The sequence below is a fragment of the Salarias fasciatus genome, chromosome 14, assembly GCF_902148845.1.
Source record: "Salarias fasciatus chromosome 14, fSalaFa1.1, whole genome shotgun sequence".
In the NCBI taxonomy this organism is placed as follows: Eukaryota; Metazoa; Chordata; class Actinopteri; order Blenniiformes; family Blenniidae; genus Salarias; species Salarias fasciatus.
Genome location: NC_043758.1, coordinates 16,627,009 through 16,646,454, shown reverse-complemented (window position 1 = coordinate 16,646,454; position 19,446 = coordinate 16,627,009). Strand labels below are relative to the sequence as shown.

General features: G+C 42.2%; 1 protein-coding gene across 5 annotated transcripts in view; it reads right to left on the bottom strand.

Moving 5' to 3' along the window:
- dscamb (Down syndrome cell adhesion molecule b) overlaps nucleotides 1–6,200 on the bottom strand; it is a 121,270-nt gene extending 115,070 nt beyond the window's left edge. For all 5 annotated transcript variants that reach the window (XM_030109237.1, XM_030109240.1, XM_030109238.1 and 2 more), the window contains exon 1: nucleotides 5,767–6,200. In XM_030109237.1, the coding sequence (XP_029965097.1) occupies nucleotides 5,767–5,809 (43 nt within the window). In that variant the 5' untranslated portion in view covers nucleotides 5,810–6,200. The remainder of the gene's footprint in view (nucleotides 1–5,766) is intronic.
- Between the last annotated feature and the right edge of the window lie 13,246 nt (nucleotides 6,201–19,446).

The window sequence follows — 19,446 nt, the reverse complement described above, 5'->3', positions numbered from 1 at the left end:
TAAAGGAAATATTTATGGGGGCCACTGTGATTGTTTGTCTTGAAGGGAGCTAGATAGCAAACTCATCACAGCTTCACCACCGGACACTGAGTGTGGTCACATGGTGTTTGTAATTCAGAATTGGTTTATTTAAAATGAAGTAATTCCGAATTACATTCATGAGCTTCATGTTTACGTAGGAAAAACGAAGGATTAAATCCTCTTTAACGCTGCGAAGTGCTCTGATTGGACAGGGGGTGACCTGACGTTATTACGTCTCGCAGAAGTAAACAAAGCATGTTGCTGATTTTCCTCTTTTTTCTTTCTCGATTAACTTTGATGGTACAGCTAAAAAATGTCTGCATCCATTCTTTTCTATTACATCCATTACCTCTGAGGTTCCTGTTAAATAAATCGTTTCTGTACATTTCAAACCGCAGGCCGCCATCTTGGAATATTACATCATCGCGACGGACAAGCAATGCACAGAACAACCGGAATAAAGTCATGCCTAATTTACATATACAGTAATTCTGATCCCGAAGGAGGATAAACCTGTTGGTCTAACTTATTTCCGAATAACAATTTCAGGTGTTTACATGGTCATTTTAGAGCGGCATTAACTTTTAATCAGAGTTAAGAGGAATTCAAAATCCCATGTAAACGCACCAAATGATCAGAAGGTGTCCTGATTTATTTGGTGCCCTCGTCTATACAATACCGACTGCTGAGGTTCCTCTGAGCCACAGCTTCATTTATTTTGTACACAATACACAATTTGGGCTTTTATAGCTGATGAGTTCGCTGCTTAAACCAAGAAAAATATGTACTCCATTTCTACTGGGGATTAAAAAAACAAGTTCCTGCAATATATATCAAGACTTTCAACCTTTCGAGATGAGCTTTAAACATAAATATTGTACACAGATAAAGTAAATTGAATGTCTTTTACAACAAAAAAGCTTGTAACTGGATTAAAATAAGCTAACCGATGAGCTTGTTCAGTCTGACAATCCAGAAATTTCTCATTAAATCAGTTCCCAGTTGTCCATTATCACCTTTAGGCTCCTGGACCATAAGAAGAAATGCTGGAAGAAAGTTGGAATCTCTTTAGTCACAAGGTGGAGTGTCAAACATCTCTTTGAACCTAAATGAAGTCTTCTGCACAAGAGAAGGGAAGGAGAGTTTTTTTCTTGACTTTGTCGGTTTTTAAACTATCAAATAAAGCTTTTACACCAGTTCCTCCACTACAGTACCTGTGCGGTGCAGCTCAGTAATACAACATGTCACTTTGACAGGTGCTGAGTGAATTAAAAACATCCTCTCGACTGAGAACCCTGTCTGAGAGGGAAACCCCCGCCAGATGTACTACAAACTCACTTTGCACGCATGATCAAACAGCTACATCTGGGTGCTGAGGGCTTTTCTGCTCTTCCCTGCAGATGCTAAATGATATCGTTAACATTTTAATGCAAGAGACATTTACACGCGGGCTTGTGCAATTACACCTCCGATTCAGGGAAATCCAGACAGACACAGTGTGATTGGTAATTAGATTTTACATCATTGGGTGAAACGCTGCTGCTGCACGCACGCGCGCACGCACACACACACACAAAGTCACCACAGCTGACTCCTAATTAGAGACTTGAGGAGGTACTGTACAGTGGAGTAGCCCTCATTATACAGCAAGGATGTATGAACTTGGGGATATCTATTATGATCACACATCAGGGTTTCCATTACCCAACATTAGCAGCCCTTTCAGCTGGAATCACGCACAGAGGCCGAAATGAAACCCAACAAACCCTCCTATAATTCACACAAGGGAGCCAGAGTTAAGTGGGTTTGTAAACTTAATTTAGCCCATTAGATATTCATATCAGAGTGAGACTGCACAAGATGATCTATCACTTGACTGTATGCTGCGTGTTTTCATGGGCTAATTTCATTTCGCGAGCTACGATGCCGCTTGTGCAACCAAACCCTAATTGGTAATTAGTAAACAGACTAATGGTTGAGAGTGCAGCTGCAAGGCTGGTCAGGTTTCACTCCGTTGCTTTAGTGAGTCTATGAGCGACCACTGGGAGGCCACTGATCTTTGGACATCCTCGCACGGGCTCGAGAATCACCTCGCAGCTCCGACAAATGAGCCTCTCATCAGCGCACTGTCTTCATTGCCTTCATGCAGATTTATTACCATGCAAAACACCGGTTTCCCCCTTCCTGCTCGCAGCCAAGTTCAATCTATCTACCTGCCCCATTCCCTGTAGCATTTCCATCCACTGTTTCAGGTTGCTAATAATGTGAGGTCATGTAAAATTGGCAGGCTAACCGATGTTGGCAGCTATTTACTGTACCGAAAGCTACACTGGGCTGGATGTTCTGGAAGAGCTTCCCTAATTCGAGCTGAATGTGTGTTCAGTCTGAGAAAGGTCACGACTAATTGAGATCAAAATTTGATTGCATGATTTCCTGACCGCTGAGTAAATATTCATTTATCGAAGAAATATGAGTTAAGCTCTTTTTAAGTCATGTGAATCAGGTTAAGCCTTCTGTATGTCTACAAATCATCACAGTGTTCGCAGGGACTCTGCGAGGAGCCTTGTCTCGTTACATCTTTGCAATGAGAATTTGAATAGGAGAGTTTAGCTTGCTGTGGTTTTGCCTTGAGGCAGCTTTCAGGCAGAGATTTTTAATGTTTCCCCGCCTGTACTGATGACTGAATATAGTGATGCCACTTTGATCGATGCAGGAAACAGCAAAAAGCGTGACGTTTTTCAGCAAGTGAAAACAATAGCTGTGCCTGTCGGTCACTACTGTGTCATTTTAAACAATATTCTTCGAGACTGATCCAGCCAACGCAGCTGACTTTGGGCAAAGGGTAGAACCTCAAGAGATCAACACTCACTGTGATGAACACACACACACACACACACGCACACACAGCTCTAAATTATTCTACCGAGAGGGAACCCTACCAGAAATCATGCAAACTTCATTTAAAAAGCCCCCAGGTCTTAAATTAAACCAGGGATCGTCTCACTCTGAGGAGACGGGGCCAACCACTACACCACATGAGAACGTGGGCACAAAGGTTGTCTTTTGATTTTTTTTTTTTTTCAAAGAAGAATAATCAATTGCAATTTCCAAAATGACAGCAATTATAATGTGACATTTGTGAGGACTACAGGGTAAATTTGTTTTTCCTTTTGTAGATAATTAGCCGCAGAATTAATAAGTAGCCATACGGTAAAATTATCACAATGGAGGCACAAAAAACCTTGAGCACCCAGAAGAAAGAGAGCATAGTCGCTGTCATTTGGTCATTTAACATGAAAGGTTAGCTTCTGAACAAGAACTTTGAGGCAATTTTCCTGAACAACAACAAAAGAGCGCACAATTCTACCTATTAAAAAAAAAAAGTCAATATCGAGATGGTTATTTTCTGGATCTGCCATTTTGTACGATGCCCAGTATGTGAGGAATTGTGAACTCAACATCAGGGACGAAAATGATCCCACCACAAAATGAAGAGAGCAGAAAACGAGTCCCAGACACGAGCCAATCACCACCACAGTGACTGGATGGTTTTTTTTTTGTCATCCAGATAGATCCACACGACATCGCCTTCCCCGGCGTATAGGGGAGAGTGAACGGGTGAAGGTTTTAGGACGCAGCTCCTGACACCCATCAAGGAGGTTACCATAGAGACAGGCCAGCGAGCATGTGACAGGGCCAACTCTGAAACAGCAAGAATTGTCTGGAATCCAATCTCTGCGCCGGCTTCTTCCTACAAGGTCATTCATTCATTCTGACAATGACTGCTCAGCCGATGAACACCTCATTTTCATGATAATCAACAAAACATCCCGTCGCTGAGGACAAAGTCGTACAGTAAGGCACCTGTACAGTGACGGAGAAATCCAATAACAATAAGGCAAATAGCGAGCGATGAAAACGCTGGTATAGGAGAAAAAGGAAGGAAGGAAAAAAAAAACACCCCCAAAAATTATTGCTCTGCAAACGACGAACAGAAAAACTGTCATGTCTGCACCCAACGCCATCTCCTGCCTAATCCCTATCAGTCGTTTTGCCACAGGCCTCCTCAATAATCCCTTATGCAATAAACGGACACAATCTTGCATTGCAGTTGATCTAATGTCAGAGTCAGATGATTATGATTAATGAGGATTCCTTATTGTTCCTTTATGAGTTTCTGCACAAGCTGGGCTGAGGGAGATACCATTTTATATGGAGTCAATGTCAATAAACGGCACCGACTGAGGGTTGCCTCAGTGCTGAAAAGGCGTCGACACAGAAACAAAAATCCATTCCGGAGCCATATTTTATCACTCCGGCCAGAAGGAAAACCCATTTTGGGGACACGCCGTATCGTCTAACAGCCATTTGATGCCGTTAAATGCATTCGTACCTGTGAGCCGCCACTTCCCCGATTTTTGCTGTGTGAATTCAGCTTATTTCTACGACCCTTTCATACAAATGTCGCCCACCCGTAGGGCTTGTCTTGTTTCAATACGCGAACAATCCCCATCTTGTAACCCTCATGTGTTTTCATGGATGTGTTTTCATTTTCTTTCCTTCTTCTTCGCCTTCCCCAACTCTCCCGTTTTCTCCTTCCCTGTTTTCGTACACACCCAGTCAGCCATAATCCCTCCCTGTAGAAGGGACTCTGGCCAATAAGTGATTGCAATAAACTGTATCAATTTTCTACTATTGATTATACACACACACACAATATGAGCACACTCATATGCGTGCAAAGTGTCAGCCTCATGCATGTGTGCAGTGCTGGGCGTGCATGCAGGTACACATATGTGCAAAAATAGAGGACACACAACGAATTTCAGAGCATTTCCTCTGGATCGTGGACAATTGTGAAGACACTTTTATATCTGAACATGATTACACACTACCTTCCTATTTTCCTGAAAAGCTGTGACCTCTGTGATTTTTCATCTTTTTTTTTTTTCAAATGTTAACAAAATCAATATCTTCAAATGGTGTAAATGCCTCCATACAAACCACATTTAAATGTAAATAAAGCAAAGGTGTTTTCAGATAAAAAAAAAAAGAATTTAGATATGCTGCAAACCTTGTGACACATCTGAGCATCTAATTCAGTATTTTGAATCACTGATGTTGTATGTGAAAACAGACTACTGACTTTAAAAAAAAAAGGTGCATGTAAAGTAATGATTTAAAGTCTGTGATTGATTTGGAGCATTTTGTAGTTGAAAAACAGGCTCAGTGTGGGGGAGGGGGAAAGGGTTAAACCAAATGTCCATTATATCAAATACGTCACTTATTACTAAGGGCCACAGTGGAACAAGGTTGTGACAGAATAAGTCACACAAGGTTTAAATTAAAATCACAGGCAAATCTCAATAATATGATGTAAATTAAAAACAATTCAAATATAAAACTAGGAAAAAATTAATCAAACATAATAAAACTAATAATTTGCATGCATGCTCAAATATTATTTATTTACTTATTTCACCTGGCTCAGTGTATATCTGAAGGCCAGGGTAGTGTCCAATATTTTGTGGGAGCCTGCAAGATTTAAAAGGCAGTCCAAGCCTCGCCCGTCTCTCCCTCTTCTATCAAGGGTGTCAGCCTTTTGATAAGCATATAAAATCTGTTTCGTGTGGGTCACAGGTGACCTCCATCCTGCCTCCTCAGTCACTTTGCCGTCTGGCCGCGATGTGCGTTCTGCAGACGGTAATGAGCGCTAATAAAACAAGATCAGCAGGTGAAACTTACCATTCAAGATGCTCTGGAAAAAGATAAAAGCCAATATCCACATGCCCTGCTCCGTTCAATCCCCCCAAGCTATGCTTTCTCTTCTTCCTCCGACCGATGCCTCCCTGGGTTTCTCTTCGGTGCGCCTGGGGTAAGGTTAAACATTTGCCACTGTCTTGAAGCAAACCGGTTCCAAGTCTCTACTTTTAATATCTCCTTCGTACTTTTTCGTTACACTCTGCTTCTCTTTCTGAGCTGTCTTTTTTTTCTTTTTCTTCTGCGCTTGGACCATAAATGAGACTGTGTGATTGTCTTGGGGAGATCTGAGCGCAGATCTCTCCTCTGCTCCGCGTCTCGCTGCTTCTCCCTGTTATTCAAAAGGATGCTGAAGGGGTGAAGCCCAGGTGTGTGTGCTGCTGAGTCAGAGCCGGGGAAAAAAAGCGGATCCTGAGAGCAAACTGAATCCCAAAAAAAAAAAAACTGGCTAAACTAAATCTCTCAAAAATCTGGGAAGCTCCGCTTTCCTAAGTAAAACACTGATTGGTGGATCATCCTTTGTAGTTTAAAAATGAAAAAATTAAAATTAAAAAAAAAAAAATTAGAAAATTAAATTAACTAAAAGAGTAAAGAAGCAAACAGAGGAGAGAGGGTGGTGGAACAAGAATGAAAAAGAGGATTTTTTCTCAGACTCCAAAGTCAGATCATCTTCATCGCCTCTGTGCGTCCAGCAAGAGGCGAGCAAGCGCATCTTCCCCGCTGCCGCTCTCTAATCGCGCCACACTGACTCTCTGAGCATTACACAGAATAACCCTCTCCCCTGCCCCTGCAGACGCTTTAATTCCTCATTGCCTTAAAGGAGCAGAGGCGGCTACCGCTCGGTCCTGAGGGCAGGATACGAGTGGAGGTGGGAGAAGTGCGAGAGCGCGCAATAAGTGGAGCATTTGCATTAAGGAAATGAGCTGCACCTGACGCACCGAGAGTGCCCGGGATTTTTACGCACGGAGTCGTAATGGCTCGAGCGGTAAGAGGCGCCGTCTGCCGCTGCACAGGTGTGCTCTGTGTATTTCAGTATTTCGGATCCGGCGTGAATTTACTTATTAGGGCATTTCTCAGATGGGAAAGAGCAGAGGGGAGAGCTTCCTTCACAAGGACATCCAATGACGCGCGCCTCGAGTCACGGGGTCATTTCCTCGCTGTCTGTCATCTTTTGCAGGACTGAACTGGCCTGGTGATTGTTTGAACAAGAAAACAGAAAGAAATTGCGGCAGTGTGTCAGCCAGTGGAGAAAAAGGGTTAACAAAAAGCGCCCCCCACCCACCACCACCACCAACACCACCACCACCCCCAAAGGCGCACACACGCGCACACGCGCATGCACACGTCGCATCGCCTCCCTCAACCCCATAATCCACCCGCTATCGCCGCACCACCACCCCTCCATTTTAATGCCTGCCTTGAAGTCAAGGGTACAGCAGTAGTGTGGATGTGGGAGCCTGTGGGCCTGTCCACAGCCGGGTTACTGTGTGATATAACCAGCAGCAGTCTGCAGATCCTCTCTTCCACATGACAGAGTCAAACCGAGGCTCATTTTTATGTGCTTTTTATCTAAAGCTACCAATGAATCCTCACTGTTTTGGATGTGCATGGACAAAAACACTGTGATTATGATATGTACACCCCTGAAAGAAACTAACCGCTTTGTTTTAATTTGGGTTTAATTTCATTATAGGTTATCAGAATTCTGAATGGAGGTGTTTTGGGCTGCTATATTTTCCTGTTGTCCAGTTTTCTTACAGCGCGTTTGTCTAGTGTTGTGCCCACTTGTCTGCCTGCTTCTCTCAGCGCTCACTCCAATGCAGCAGACAAACAGGAGCGCTGCTCTGCATTTGCTGAAGCCTGTACCAGAACACACTGTTCCTGCGTACCTCAAAATGGTTAAAGTCACTCTCACGCTCACTCTTTCTCCTCACTTTTTTTGTCTGCTTAAACAACATTTGTGGAAGTGAAATTATTCTTTAATAATTTGTTTATTTTTTGGAGGAATTGATACTGTTTAATTGAATAAACAGATAATACTGGTTACTTTCTTTTGCCTGAGCTGTAAGTTAAACCCCACACAAGTTTAAGTGTGTTGTGCTGAGGAAAGAAATACTGGTGAATCAGGGCAGTGGGTCAGGATATCTTCCCTGTCATTTAGAGTGGATTAGAAGCAGTCTGCTTGTGTTTCAGCTCTAAATTCTTGGCATGGAGGAGCAAATAGGTTCATTAGCCGCGGCAGAGTGTGTGATATGATTATTTCAAATGCCAGTCCGACTTCAAATTCATCTGATATTCCGGACTTCCTCTTTGTCAATATGAACATATCCACAGTTCCCTGTGTCGTGGGTATAGTAAAATACCTAATAGCACTATATAATAAAGAGTTTTAAAAAATCACTCAGCGGTACAAAGAAGATGCTTTAGCATTTTCATTTTCATTGATTACTTTTTTATACATAGAAAATAAAAAACTAAAGATATATGAATTATTTGTACACTTTAACTTTATTTCTTCTGAATGCAATATTCTCACTGTGCATGTGAGGATCTTATATTGTATATCATGTGACTGTCTCAGTCTCTCACCTGCTCACAAGGAGCACATCCTGCTCAAGGATATCTGTGTTTTGTTCTTGTTTTTTTTACTTTCTTTGTAACGTTGAAGGACTTCATATGTGAATGATGCCAAAGAAGAGTCCCATTCACTCCACACAGGTGATCCAACAGACCTGGGTGTAGTATTCAAGAACAATGCTAAAAGATATTCAATATATTTTTTTAGTTAAAAAAAAAAGACCTTAGCAAGCTACAAAGTTTCATATCCCCTAAAGAGAGAAAGAAAGTTCCAATCCAAGGTCTAAAGAGCTGTTGAGAGGAATCTGTGGCATTAAAGGGTCCCATCTGAACTTTTTTTGCGAAAAATATTTGCATAATCTATCCCCACAAAGAGGCTTTTCATGAGAAACTGAAGTCTAAATTTGGAAAAGAAGTACAAAATTAAAAAGTGATTGCTGTTTGTGTGGGAAGTAAAAGAGAGAGAAAAAAAAGGGAACGTGCTTGGTGTCTTTTGGAAGTTGTGACTTGTTGCACCCAGGCACGGGGGCCGGAGTGGCGTTTGCACAGGGGATGTGTTTGGACAGTAGACACATCCTCAGAGCACTGTGTGCACAATCCACATACAAGTGAATTTTCCGGTTTAAGCACAGCTTCCTGAAGTGTGTGTGACAGCAAACAGAGTAGCATCAACACCGACGTATCGAGAACACAGCAACCCCAAGGCAACGGGACGATGGGAGTAAAGTCACATTTGGATGGAAAAAAAAAAACCTGCCATATAAAGAAAATGCTATGGTTTATTGAAAGTATGGAATGTAAAATATGTGATGTTGCTGTAGTTTAATCAAGAGCTTTTGTAATTTTTATTTTTATTTTTATTTTAGAAGTTTGTTTTTTCGCTTGATTTGAATCGAATTTCATAATTAGAGCTACACCACTGTTTTTGGTTAGATCAGTCACTTTTCCTATTAAACTGAGAACAGACTAGATGCTGGACTTATGATGAATCGGCCAAAATGCAACACATGGACATCCACTGAACTGCTTCATGGCTGTTGATTTCTTATCTTAGCTTATTTTTAAAAGTTTTAAACTCAAATAATTATCACATAAACTGCATTCAAGTAAATGCATGTGCAATCCCTCTGTAGTGTCTAATCTGGTTAGCTCACGTTAATCGTTCTTTCACATTAAACCCGTAATTAAAAAATAATTGCCTCCCCTGCCTCTGTTTTTAAAAATAGCAATGCTGTGAGCGAAGCTTTTAATACCACCTGCACCATTATATATTAAATTGCACAAAGTGCAATCTAATATATGTGCAGGTATTCCCGAGCCATAATAAATAACAAGAAAAAAAACGAGGCAATGAGGAATCCCATAGTAATTTTGTCAGTAGAAAGATCACGTTTTGCTAAGTCTGGAGACTCGTACAGATCAAATGTTTGTCGGTGGCACGCAGGCTGCCCCATCCTCATGGAGAACAGGTGCTTGTGTTTATCGCTTCCACCAGGCGAACAGCTGTACCTCTGAACGGGCTACTTGTGATGTGAAAGACAATACGTTGATTTTCACTCCAAAGACGAGGGCTGCGACCTTGCGACCGGCGGGCTGCGGCATTCGGGACTAAACCCTGATAGATCATATTCATTACCGCAGAGGAGGCGTGTGTGTTTTATGACTGTAGCACCAGCATGTCCTTAAAAGGCTGATAAGCTGGAGTTAGAGCTGACGTCCATCTTTAAGTGCATCAAGCCATTCGGTGCAGAAAACTGCATCATCAAAATCATTTATTTTACTTTACTGCCACATTATACGGTTAAAACATTTTAAAGAGTTCATGAATTATTTTTTTTTTAATTTATTTGATGCAAATTTCCAAAGGACAGTATAAACTTCAAAGTGTTTCTTTTGGTAAATCAACAACTAAAGATTTACATCTGGGTGGAAATATGGCACAGGCACGTATCACTGACATTGTTTGGTTCATCTCCAGCTGTGTTTTGAATTTGAGCGGAGTGGGTTTTCTCGGTGCTTCGTGAGCATGGGGGGGGGGGGGAGGAGAGCAGAGTAGTTCATTTTAGCCCCCCAGCATGATGCCTAAACAGTGGTAAGTGAATGTGACAATGAGGCCTCTGGGCGGCCGCAGACCGTCTTGGCCTTGCTGTGTGGCCATGCATGCATGCATGTCTGACTGTGGGTGTTTTTGCATGTGCCACCATATCTGTGTGTGTGTGTGGATGCAGGCGAAGGAAGTGGAGCACATATGAGACAATTCACCCACACTGCAAAGTCAAGGTCGTGACTCCTGTGGCTGCAACGCTCACACTGGCGAGGGATCTGTTAACGCTCCTTATCTTGCTGCCAGCTTTCATTGTGGCTGATAAAAGCATTGGTGGAAAAAGAAATGGGTTTTCTGGTATAATATAAACATATTGAGGGAAATGGCAGTCTTTTTATAGGCTTTTAGCTAAAATTCAAATTTAAGTGAAAAATATTATTATTATTATTATTATTATTATTATTATTATTATTATTATTATTGTTATATGATTTTACATCTTCCTGAACCTGACCTTTCAAAATAGATCAATAAACACCACACTCGTGATATTTGAAGCTTTCTCATCAGAGTTTCAAACTATTTGCCTAATAAGCCTTTAATGTGTTGTCGTGTTTACACAGATGCAAAATATTCTGACTCAACCTTTCCAACAGTAATTCGCCTGTTTTCGGAAGAGGAGAATGGGGAACTGCTCACAAGAAGCATTCTTCCTGAAATAAATGTTTTTCTGCATCTTCTGCTGTGTGCGTCTGCACAACCAAAGCGCCCTCTGAAATGATGTAACACAATGCAAGCAGAGTTTATCAATACATGATGGTTTTATGTTTTTATGACATTTTTTTCCTTGTTAAAGCCACAGTAAAGCCACCAAGCCACACGAAGGCTAAACAAAGCTTATTATTTTAGCTTATTGTTTTTGTCACTAGTTCACAGCTGATCAGTTCATCGTTTCTGACTTCTGGAGCTTCAGTTCAAACTTCAGACCTCCAGTGATTTTATGTGTATAATCACTCTTAAAAAAGTGTTTTATTTCTTTGATTGGACTGCATTACAAAAAAAAAAAAAAAAAAAAACTGCTCATGTAGAGTCTAGAAATCTATTTTCTTTCTAGAGCTTTTCTTGACAGTTTGTACATGAAGGTATCTCATGCCACATTTAGATGTGTCACCAGTCACAGTGACTGTTGCCTACTTTGCAGGTTTTGAGTTCACTCTCAGTGGGAATTGGTCCCAAAAGGCTAAATATCCACACCAATGTTGTACAAAGTTCAGAAAACTTGCTTCAATCTGAAAACACCCACTTTCATAGAAGAGATGTGCACATGATTCACTTTGAAAAACTGGTGTATTGAACTTTATGTGACGATGTTGCAGAGTTTTTTCATTTGCTTGTTTGTTTTACTTCTGGCCATCATAATGTAGACTACAATACTCATAAGGAATATATTAATTTGTGAATCATGCTTCAAGAAATAGACTGTTATTCTGAAGCCACTGAGCTACGTATGTTTGTAAGGCTGTTTTTTTTCTGCTGTCTTTTCACGGGATTCTTCCGAGCTCATGTGTTTCAACTGATGGTTACAAATTCTTCAATCAGCTGTAAAACTTTAGAAAAAGACAGAAATAAAGTAGAAATTTTAAATATAAGTTACAAAGAAATTGCAAATCATGTCTGTGATTTTAATGAAGATGTTTCACAGGGAGTTGTAAGTTTTTTTTTTCTCCAATTTTCAATGAAAATCCAATCTGCTGATGTGCAAGAAAGGTCATTTTATTTAATGTTTCAAAGAGAAACATTATTATTATACCGAGTGTGTTGTGATCACAATGGTGAACACGTTTCACTGACAGTAAAGTTGTTACACTTCAGTGTCAGAGAAACGCTTAAACCACTGTGACCACAGTATACTCAGTATTATGCGATATCCATTTGCAAGGTAATGAAGTGAGATCAGAGTGGTAACAGTATGGAGTCTGCTCCAGCGGCTGCAATAATTATGTTAGAGGCTAAATAGAGTGAAGCTCTTTTTTTTTATGCCTCAATTAAATCATAACTGATCATTGCGTTGGTCAGTTCTGCATTTAATCTCACTAGAAACTGAACGAATCTCAACAATGTGACCAATGGAAATAAATTCTTAAAAAAAAAGTTTAAGCAAATTCTCCTTCAGCGTCTCTTCCACCACCTATAGAATCTCCCACCATCTATAGAATCTCCCTCCATGTAGAGCAATCATACACACACACAGACACACACTCATTCCTCCCCAGTCCCTCTGGCCGACCGAGTCCCTGGCGTGTGTGCAGACGGGCCGAGTAATCCCTCAGGATGGGGCCTCTTGTTTTGACAACTCCTGTGAAGCCCAGTGTCTCTTACAACAAAACACAGACTGGCCTATCATCAGCAAAATGTCAACCCTCAGCTCTCTCCTTCGTCGCCCAAAGGAGGATCAGGTTGCTTTTACATTATGCAACCCATTAACTCAGAATAGAAACATTCTCAGCACCGGTATAATGATCCCCTTTGTTTGCTAAGACAATGACATTGATAAGAGACAAGCCACGCTCATGGCTCCTGGTACAAGTGTGTGTATAAGGTTACGAGTTTCCAGGGCCAAAGTGATGTGGCTCCTAAACAGAGTTCAGGGTGGGATATGGTTACACTCCAGTGGTCCCGCTGGGATGAAAACACACCTGCAGGTCAATCAGCATTAGGACACATGCACTTTGAATTGCGGCTGCTATCGCATGGGTATGTGCCAACTGTAGCAAAGGTATCAAAGTTCAGGAGGTCAACTTGTTAACTTTATTTAAAAAAACGCCAGATGAAAGAACAAAGTGATAAAAATGAGGAAATTAATTCAATGCATTGGGTGATTATCTGTATGCTTAGAACGAATAGTTCCGTATTGGTTAGAAAAGTAGTTTATATTGCCTAATGAGTCAAACTGTTCCATATGCTTTTTCAATGAATTGTTAATTTGAATTTTAACCTCCATTCAAATTACCTTTAACCAGGCATGACTGAGACCGGAGGGAGAACTTTTCTCTGCTGCTCTACTTCAGTTTCAAAGTGCATTTACCCTCTGAGCTAAATGTGGAACAGCTCATGAAAACATTGGTAAATAAATACACAAAATGCAAAGAAGCTACTAATGTGATAACAAATGCAGAGTAATTATGATAAAAGACGCGAAGGGGAAAGACGGAAACACAAGTGCTGTTTCCAGGGGACACTAAAGAGTGATGATCACGCTGGGACGCATTAGTTGTTGCCATGGTGACTGATAAAGTTCTGAAGTTGAGTAGCTAAACCATGAGTTTGGAAAATGAGTTGAAATTAAAATGTTTGGTTCAGGTTCAGGTTCAGGTACGTCTGCTGTTTTTGACCCTGCGCTGCTTCCAAACGCCAAATATTACCCCTAAATTCCACTCTGCAGAGTGGACCGTGTACTACAGCAAACCTTTCCCCATCTCCCCTCTCAATTCCAGATACCAACACCCCGGCCTGCTACCGCAGCCCAGCCGGTTTCCCATTGGTTAGCCTCGAGGCACAGAGGAGCATATCTGTAGCCAACCTTGACGTGCTAAACTAGGACGCTGAAGGGGACAGAAATGGGAGGAGAGAGTCGGAGAGGCAGGAGAGCGAGCAAAAGGAGGAGGGGGGGTAATGAAAAGCTGCTGGAGGAGTGGCAGAAATAAGGAAGTGAGGATGGAGAGCTGAGAGGGTGATGGAGAAGAGGGGGCAGAGAAAGGAGCAGCAGAGTGAAGGGAGTGAAGGTGGGGAGCGTCAGTGAAGGGAGGGAGAGAATAGGGTGCGTTTTGGTGATTAGTACTCCGGCTGCATATGTGCCTGGCTTCCATCTCCTCCATTCTCTGCTTGAAAACTGGAAAAATCAATACACCCACAGTCTAGTGTATCCCCACATGAACTGGATCATTAAAAATATATAATCAAACACCCCGTCGTCATTTTTCATCGCCATTACCATCATCACGTCTCCGAAGTGGCTCGGATTTCACTATGTTATCAACATGGCTGTAACAATGTAATAACCCAATCAATGGCCGTCTAATTATTTCAGTGCCTCAGTTAATCGTCCAGTTAAAGCAGTCCTTCAGCCTTGACTCTCGGAGTGGCGCGCGGAGACGGGCGGCTTGTTAACAAATGCACACAGCAGAAGTGAAGCGGGGCTGTTGTAATAAGAATATCTGACTTCTCAGCTTCACAACTCAATCCAACTCAGGGTCGCAGTGTTGCCTAGTAACGATGGCACACTACTGACCTTATCTATGTGGTCATAAAAATGTATGAAGAAGCCCCCCCAATCCCATGCCTTCCAACCTCCTTCCCGCCTGCCTTCGTTCAGTCCTTCCGACAACCGCACAGCCGCCCTCACAGCCCTTATCCCCCCCTTTTATTACGAGCATCTAGCCAGGGGGCGAGCACCCTCCTCGCTCTCCTACCCCTGCCGGGGCAGCTCTGCAGTGGGTGTTCTCAGCCCAGGAGCTCCCCTCTCTTTTAATATGGAGGTTTTGGGGGGGGGGGGGGGGGGGGGCTGGGAAATACACACTTGAGTCTTCTGCAAAAAACACAATGCGCTCGTGTGCGCTGTCTGTGCACAATGCATGCTCACAGAGCACAACAGATCCAGCACTGGTGGGCGGGTAGTGGGAGGCTGGAAGGATGCAGATTGCATGCTATGAAACTGATAGATAGCTGTAAGAACAGAGGGACACAGTCAAGCGCAAAGGAGACTCAATACCACTCTGCAAGGTGAGCTGGCGCACCAGCCTTCATAATAATATTCTTTTCAGAATGTCTGTTCAGCCTTCAGTGGGAGAAAAGAAACATGGCAGATTGTGAGAAAATGTGTCTGCTCGAATGAGGCAACGACAGAAAAATACAGCGGGCTCAACCCTGCAATGAGCATCGCGAATGCGGTGTGATTTGTGAAAGCAATTTGCTGGTGAGAGATGAGATGTATGTGATCTCTAGCCACGCATGAGCCAGGTTCAGCTTTTCTAATTGGGTATCACCTTGGAGATGCCTATTTTAACAAGGAAACAAACTCCAGGTGTTGCACCTGATCCAACCTCTGGAAGTCACAGGGGGAGTGTGACACTTACTGTATGCAGGCACACCTGCTCCATCTGCCTGTTCCACAATTAAGCCATAATGTGTCAGCTCTCTCGCTGCAAAGTCGAAGCAAAGATGTCTAAACTGCATCTCATTCATTCAGCTCTGAATCGGAGAGGCCAAAGTCAGCAAGTTTTTTTTTTTTTTTTTTTTTTTTTTTTTTAGGTTTCAGCTGAAAATGAACCTTCAACGCATGAAACCTGACGTTATTATTCCAGCTGAGAAAGCACAAGAAAAGATCTATACCTGTCTCAGACCTGAAAGTGTCATCATATGAAGGTAGTTTTTTTTTGTTTTGTTTTTTAAAGGGCGTTTGTACATAGAAAAGTCTGAGAATGATTAAAGCATCAGTTCATTAAACAGATCCCACCAGAGAGCGGTGCCCCGGCAGCATCTCTGTAATAAGGATGTCCACAGCTCAGCCGCCCGTGACCGCAGCGGCAGCTGCTCCGTGGCACTCGCCACACCAGGTGGGATCCACGGTGTTTGAACAACCGCAGAAGCCATATGCAAGTGTACGCAAGCGTTGGAGTAACTAGGGAGACTGGTGAAGGTATGAGTAGTGCCTGAAGGCGAGGAGAAGGGTGGCAGGGCTTCAGACTCCCACTGCGGCCTGTTTAGACACTCGCCTCTATGACTCATCTCCGTGTCACTAATGCTTTTCCTATGAATGAACAAACAGATACAGATACGCTGCGGAGAAGCAACGCTACCACCGCGGGGGGAACAGTAAGTGTGAATAGCCTGTGAGCCTGGGATGAGACACTCTTAGTCATACTCCTGCCTGTCTGTGCAGTGAAAGTTGCCATACAGTTACGAGTAATTGATGTTAAAAAAAGAAGGAGAAGAAATAAAGAGAAAAAAAAACTAAATAAATCAAAACCAGCTGTCTTTTATGAGGCTGGAAACATGCGATGTGGTAGCAGTGAATGAGCGGTGATGTATCCATGCACCTGTTGTCTGACTCGTCCCTCTCATCTTATCCAGACTCTCCTCATTTGGGCTCCTCTCCTGCAGCAGCAGCGGTGAATATGTACACCTTGTTAGGGGGTTGACAGTTCTGGCAGAGGGAGAGACAAGGAAGTAGCTTGTTATGAGGAGCAGGCTAACAATATGTCAATCTATGCTTTGCAGAGATGAAACACAAAAAGGGACTGTTTTAAATCGTTTCAATACAGTAGAAACGAATAATCAAAGCAAGCATGGATGATATTGGTGTAAATATTTGAATGTGTTGAACCAGAAACCCATTTTCTGCTAATAAAACCAAACGGTCGATTGGATCCCTAAAATGAGATTTGCTTCAGAAACGTGTGGACAGCCTGATCGCTGCCCCACTGTGATCCCCATTTACTGCTCATCCAGCTCTATCGTGTCTGCGCTGTAATTACACTGCATCCAAAACGCTCGCAGATTCAGCAAATCTCCGATCAGCATTATAGACTTACAGTGATTGGGCTGTCTGTGGGGCTGCTTATCACTGGCCCGAGTGATGCTCAGCAGCAAAAAAAAAAAAAAAAAAAAAAAGCTGGGGTCAAAAAACAGGCATATATTCAGAAGTTCACGGCACAATATTTGTCTTTCTGATCAACCCCTTTTATGCTGGAAGACAATGCACCAAGTTTTACACTTCAAATCTGAGAGAACTGCAGCATATCCATCTTCTATACAGCGCAGCTTGTGGCCATGAGCCAGATCCCAGCTGACTATGGGTGAAGGCGGGCAAACTCTGGACCGGTCACCAGGGCAAACACAGACAGCCACACACACATTCACACTTACAGGCAATTTAGAGCAACGACTGTATCTCACATGCATGATTTAGGACTGTGTGAATAAACTGGTGTACACAAATGGAGAAAACACGTGCAACCCAGCTTAACCTGAACTCAAAACCGTTTGTAAAAATGGATGCTGGAATCACAAAATGTGGATATTTAGAGGAACCTGTGTTAATGCAAAGGTGGATAAAGTTAGAAACAAGGATGCCTGAATAAATTCTGGAAAATTACAGACCAACAAAGTATTTTAAATACTGTATATTAACAATTATGAAGAAATGCTGTGTCATATAGAAGGAAAGGACAACAGTGCAACAGTGTGTTATTGTGGAAGTGCAGAGGTTTGCACCGTCACCCTTTTATCAATTCCTTTGGCGGGAATAGACAGAGTTTGGGGACTTAAATCGATTTGTAGTTTAAATGAGTGATTTATTTGTGGATTTCCCCTTACTAATTTCAGTTCTGAAGATCGTTGTATTGTGTCAGTTTTATACAGAACGGATGTTTGTTGTTTTCATTTTGTTTGTTTGTTTCCAGCAGCGTTATTTTTTGTGTGTGTTTGGTTGTTCAGCTTTTCCATTGGATTTATTTTTCAGTTGGTGCACTGTTTATCAGCTGGAAAAACATAACAACTAAGCTTTGTTTTTTCCAAATCTTCAGAAGATTTCAGATTTTTTGATCTATCTCAACTATTTTAACCAACAGAGTGCATTGTTCAGTCTTAAAGAGTGGATATAATATGAGATATTTTAACAGTCCGTTACTCATCATTGAAAGATATGCTTCAGTCACATGTTATGATGTGCAGATTTTCTTGTGATATTGGTTCATTTTCACCTGATGAGGCCAATAATTGCCTACAGACTAAACAAATCAAGTGTTTTAACACATTTTCATGCAGCAGTCTGTTGGAATTAGTCGACAAAATGCTCATTCGCAAAATTAAGGCAGGAAAAGGATAAACGTGCAATGATCAGTGTTAAAAATCAACACAAATTGCTGGTGTTAATTCACAACAGATCCTGGAGGTGATGCTCGAGTGTTGGAAGAGTGGATGCACATGAGACAATGAGGAGCTCTCTCCTCCTCCTCCTCCTCCTCCTCCTCCTCCTCCTCCTCCTCCTCTCCTCATCAGCTGTAATGATCAGAGCTGTGAGGATTAAGTACCGATGTCCCAGTAAAGGAGCTTTGCAATGCCAAATGTAGGACCACTGGCTCCCTTAAGCTGCCTAATTTACTCATCCACAGATGCTCCTGCTCCCTCAGACCGAATTAAAGACACAGCTGTGGTGTGGAGCGCCTTGCTGTGGCTTCCGGTGGAACTGCAACAAGAGGCCGCCAGAGCACATCAGGAAGACTGAATCTGCAGATTTATAATCAAATTGGTAATGAGTCGCTACTGTGAGAAAAACAGTAGACTTCATGAAAAATCTGGTTTAATGAAGTATCTATCTATCTATCTATCTATCTATCTACACTAAATATATTTGATTTATTACTATTTTCTAAAACAAGCAAAAACATAACAAACAAATGTTAATTAGCTTCATAAAGCTATTCTGTGCAAATTCCATAAGCTTTAAATAATATTATGCCAACCTCGCTTTTTTGTTTCTCCTCATTCATAAATGTTTTGCTAACACAAAAAGGAAAAAATAAAGTCTGGAGAAAATCCACCCAAGGAAGCACAAACAGCTCAGTGTTTCAGGGTTAACAACACACAAAGTGAAGGAGTCATTAACGTCTGCCTTCTGCTTTTATACTCCCAGACTGAGGAAATACCTCAAGGTCAGAGAGAACAAGAAACAGGAATTGTGCTTAAAGAGGTCATTCACAAGACCCAGTGCATGACAAGCAACACACCGGAAAGATGAATTTTTGTGGTCACAGTTCTTCCCCCGCGTTATTCGAGCTATTGTAACTTCAGTGATTAACTTCAATGAGAGAGCAGCACGGTGTGGGGGGAGAAGGGGGGGGGGGGGGGGGAGCGTCGTGAACATGTGACAGTGGAACTGTGGACTCATGAGGAATTTGGAGGGAGACAGTGGTTTTCTCTGTGAGAAGCAGGCGGCATGGAGAAGGCCTGTGACATTGATCTGATCTCACTGGGATCCTCTTCCT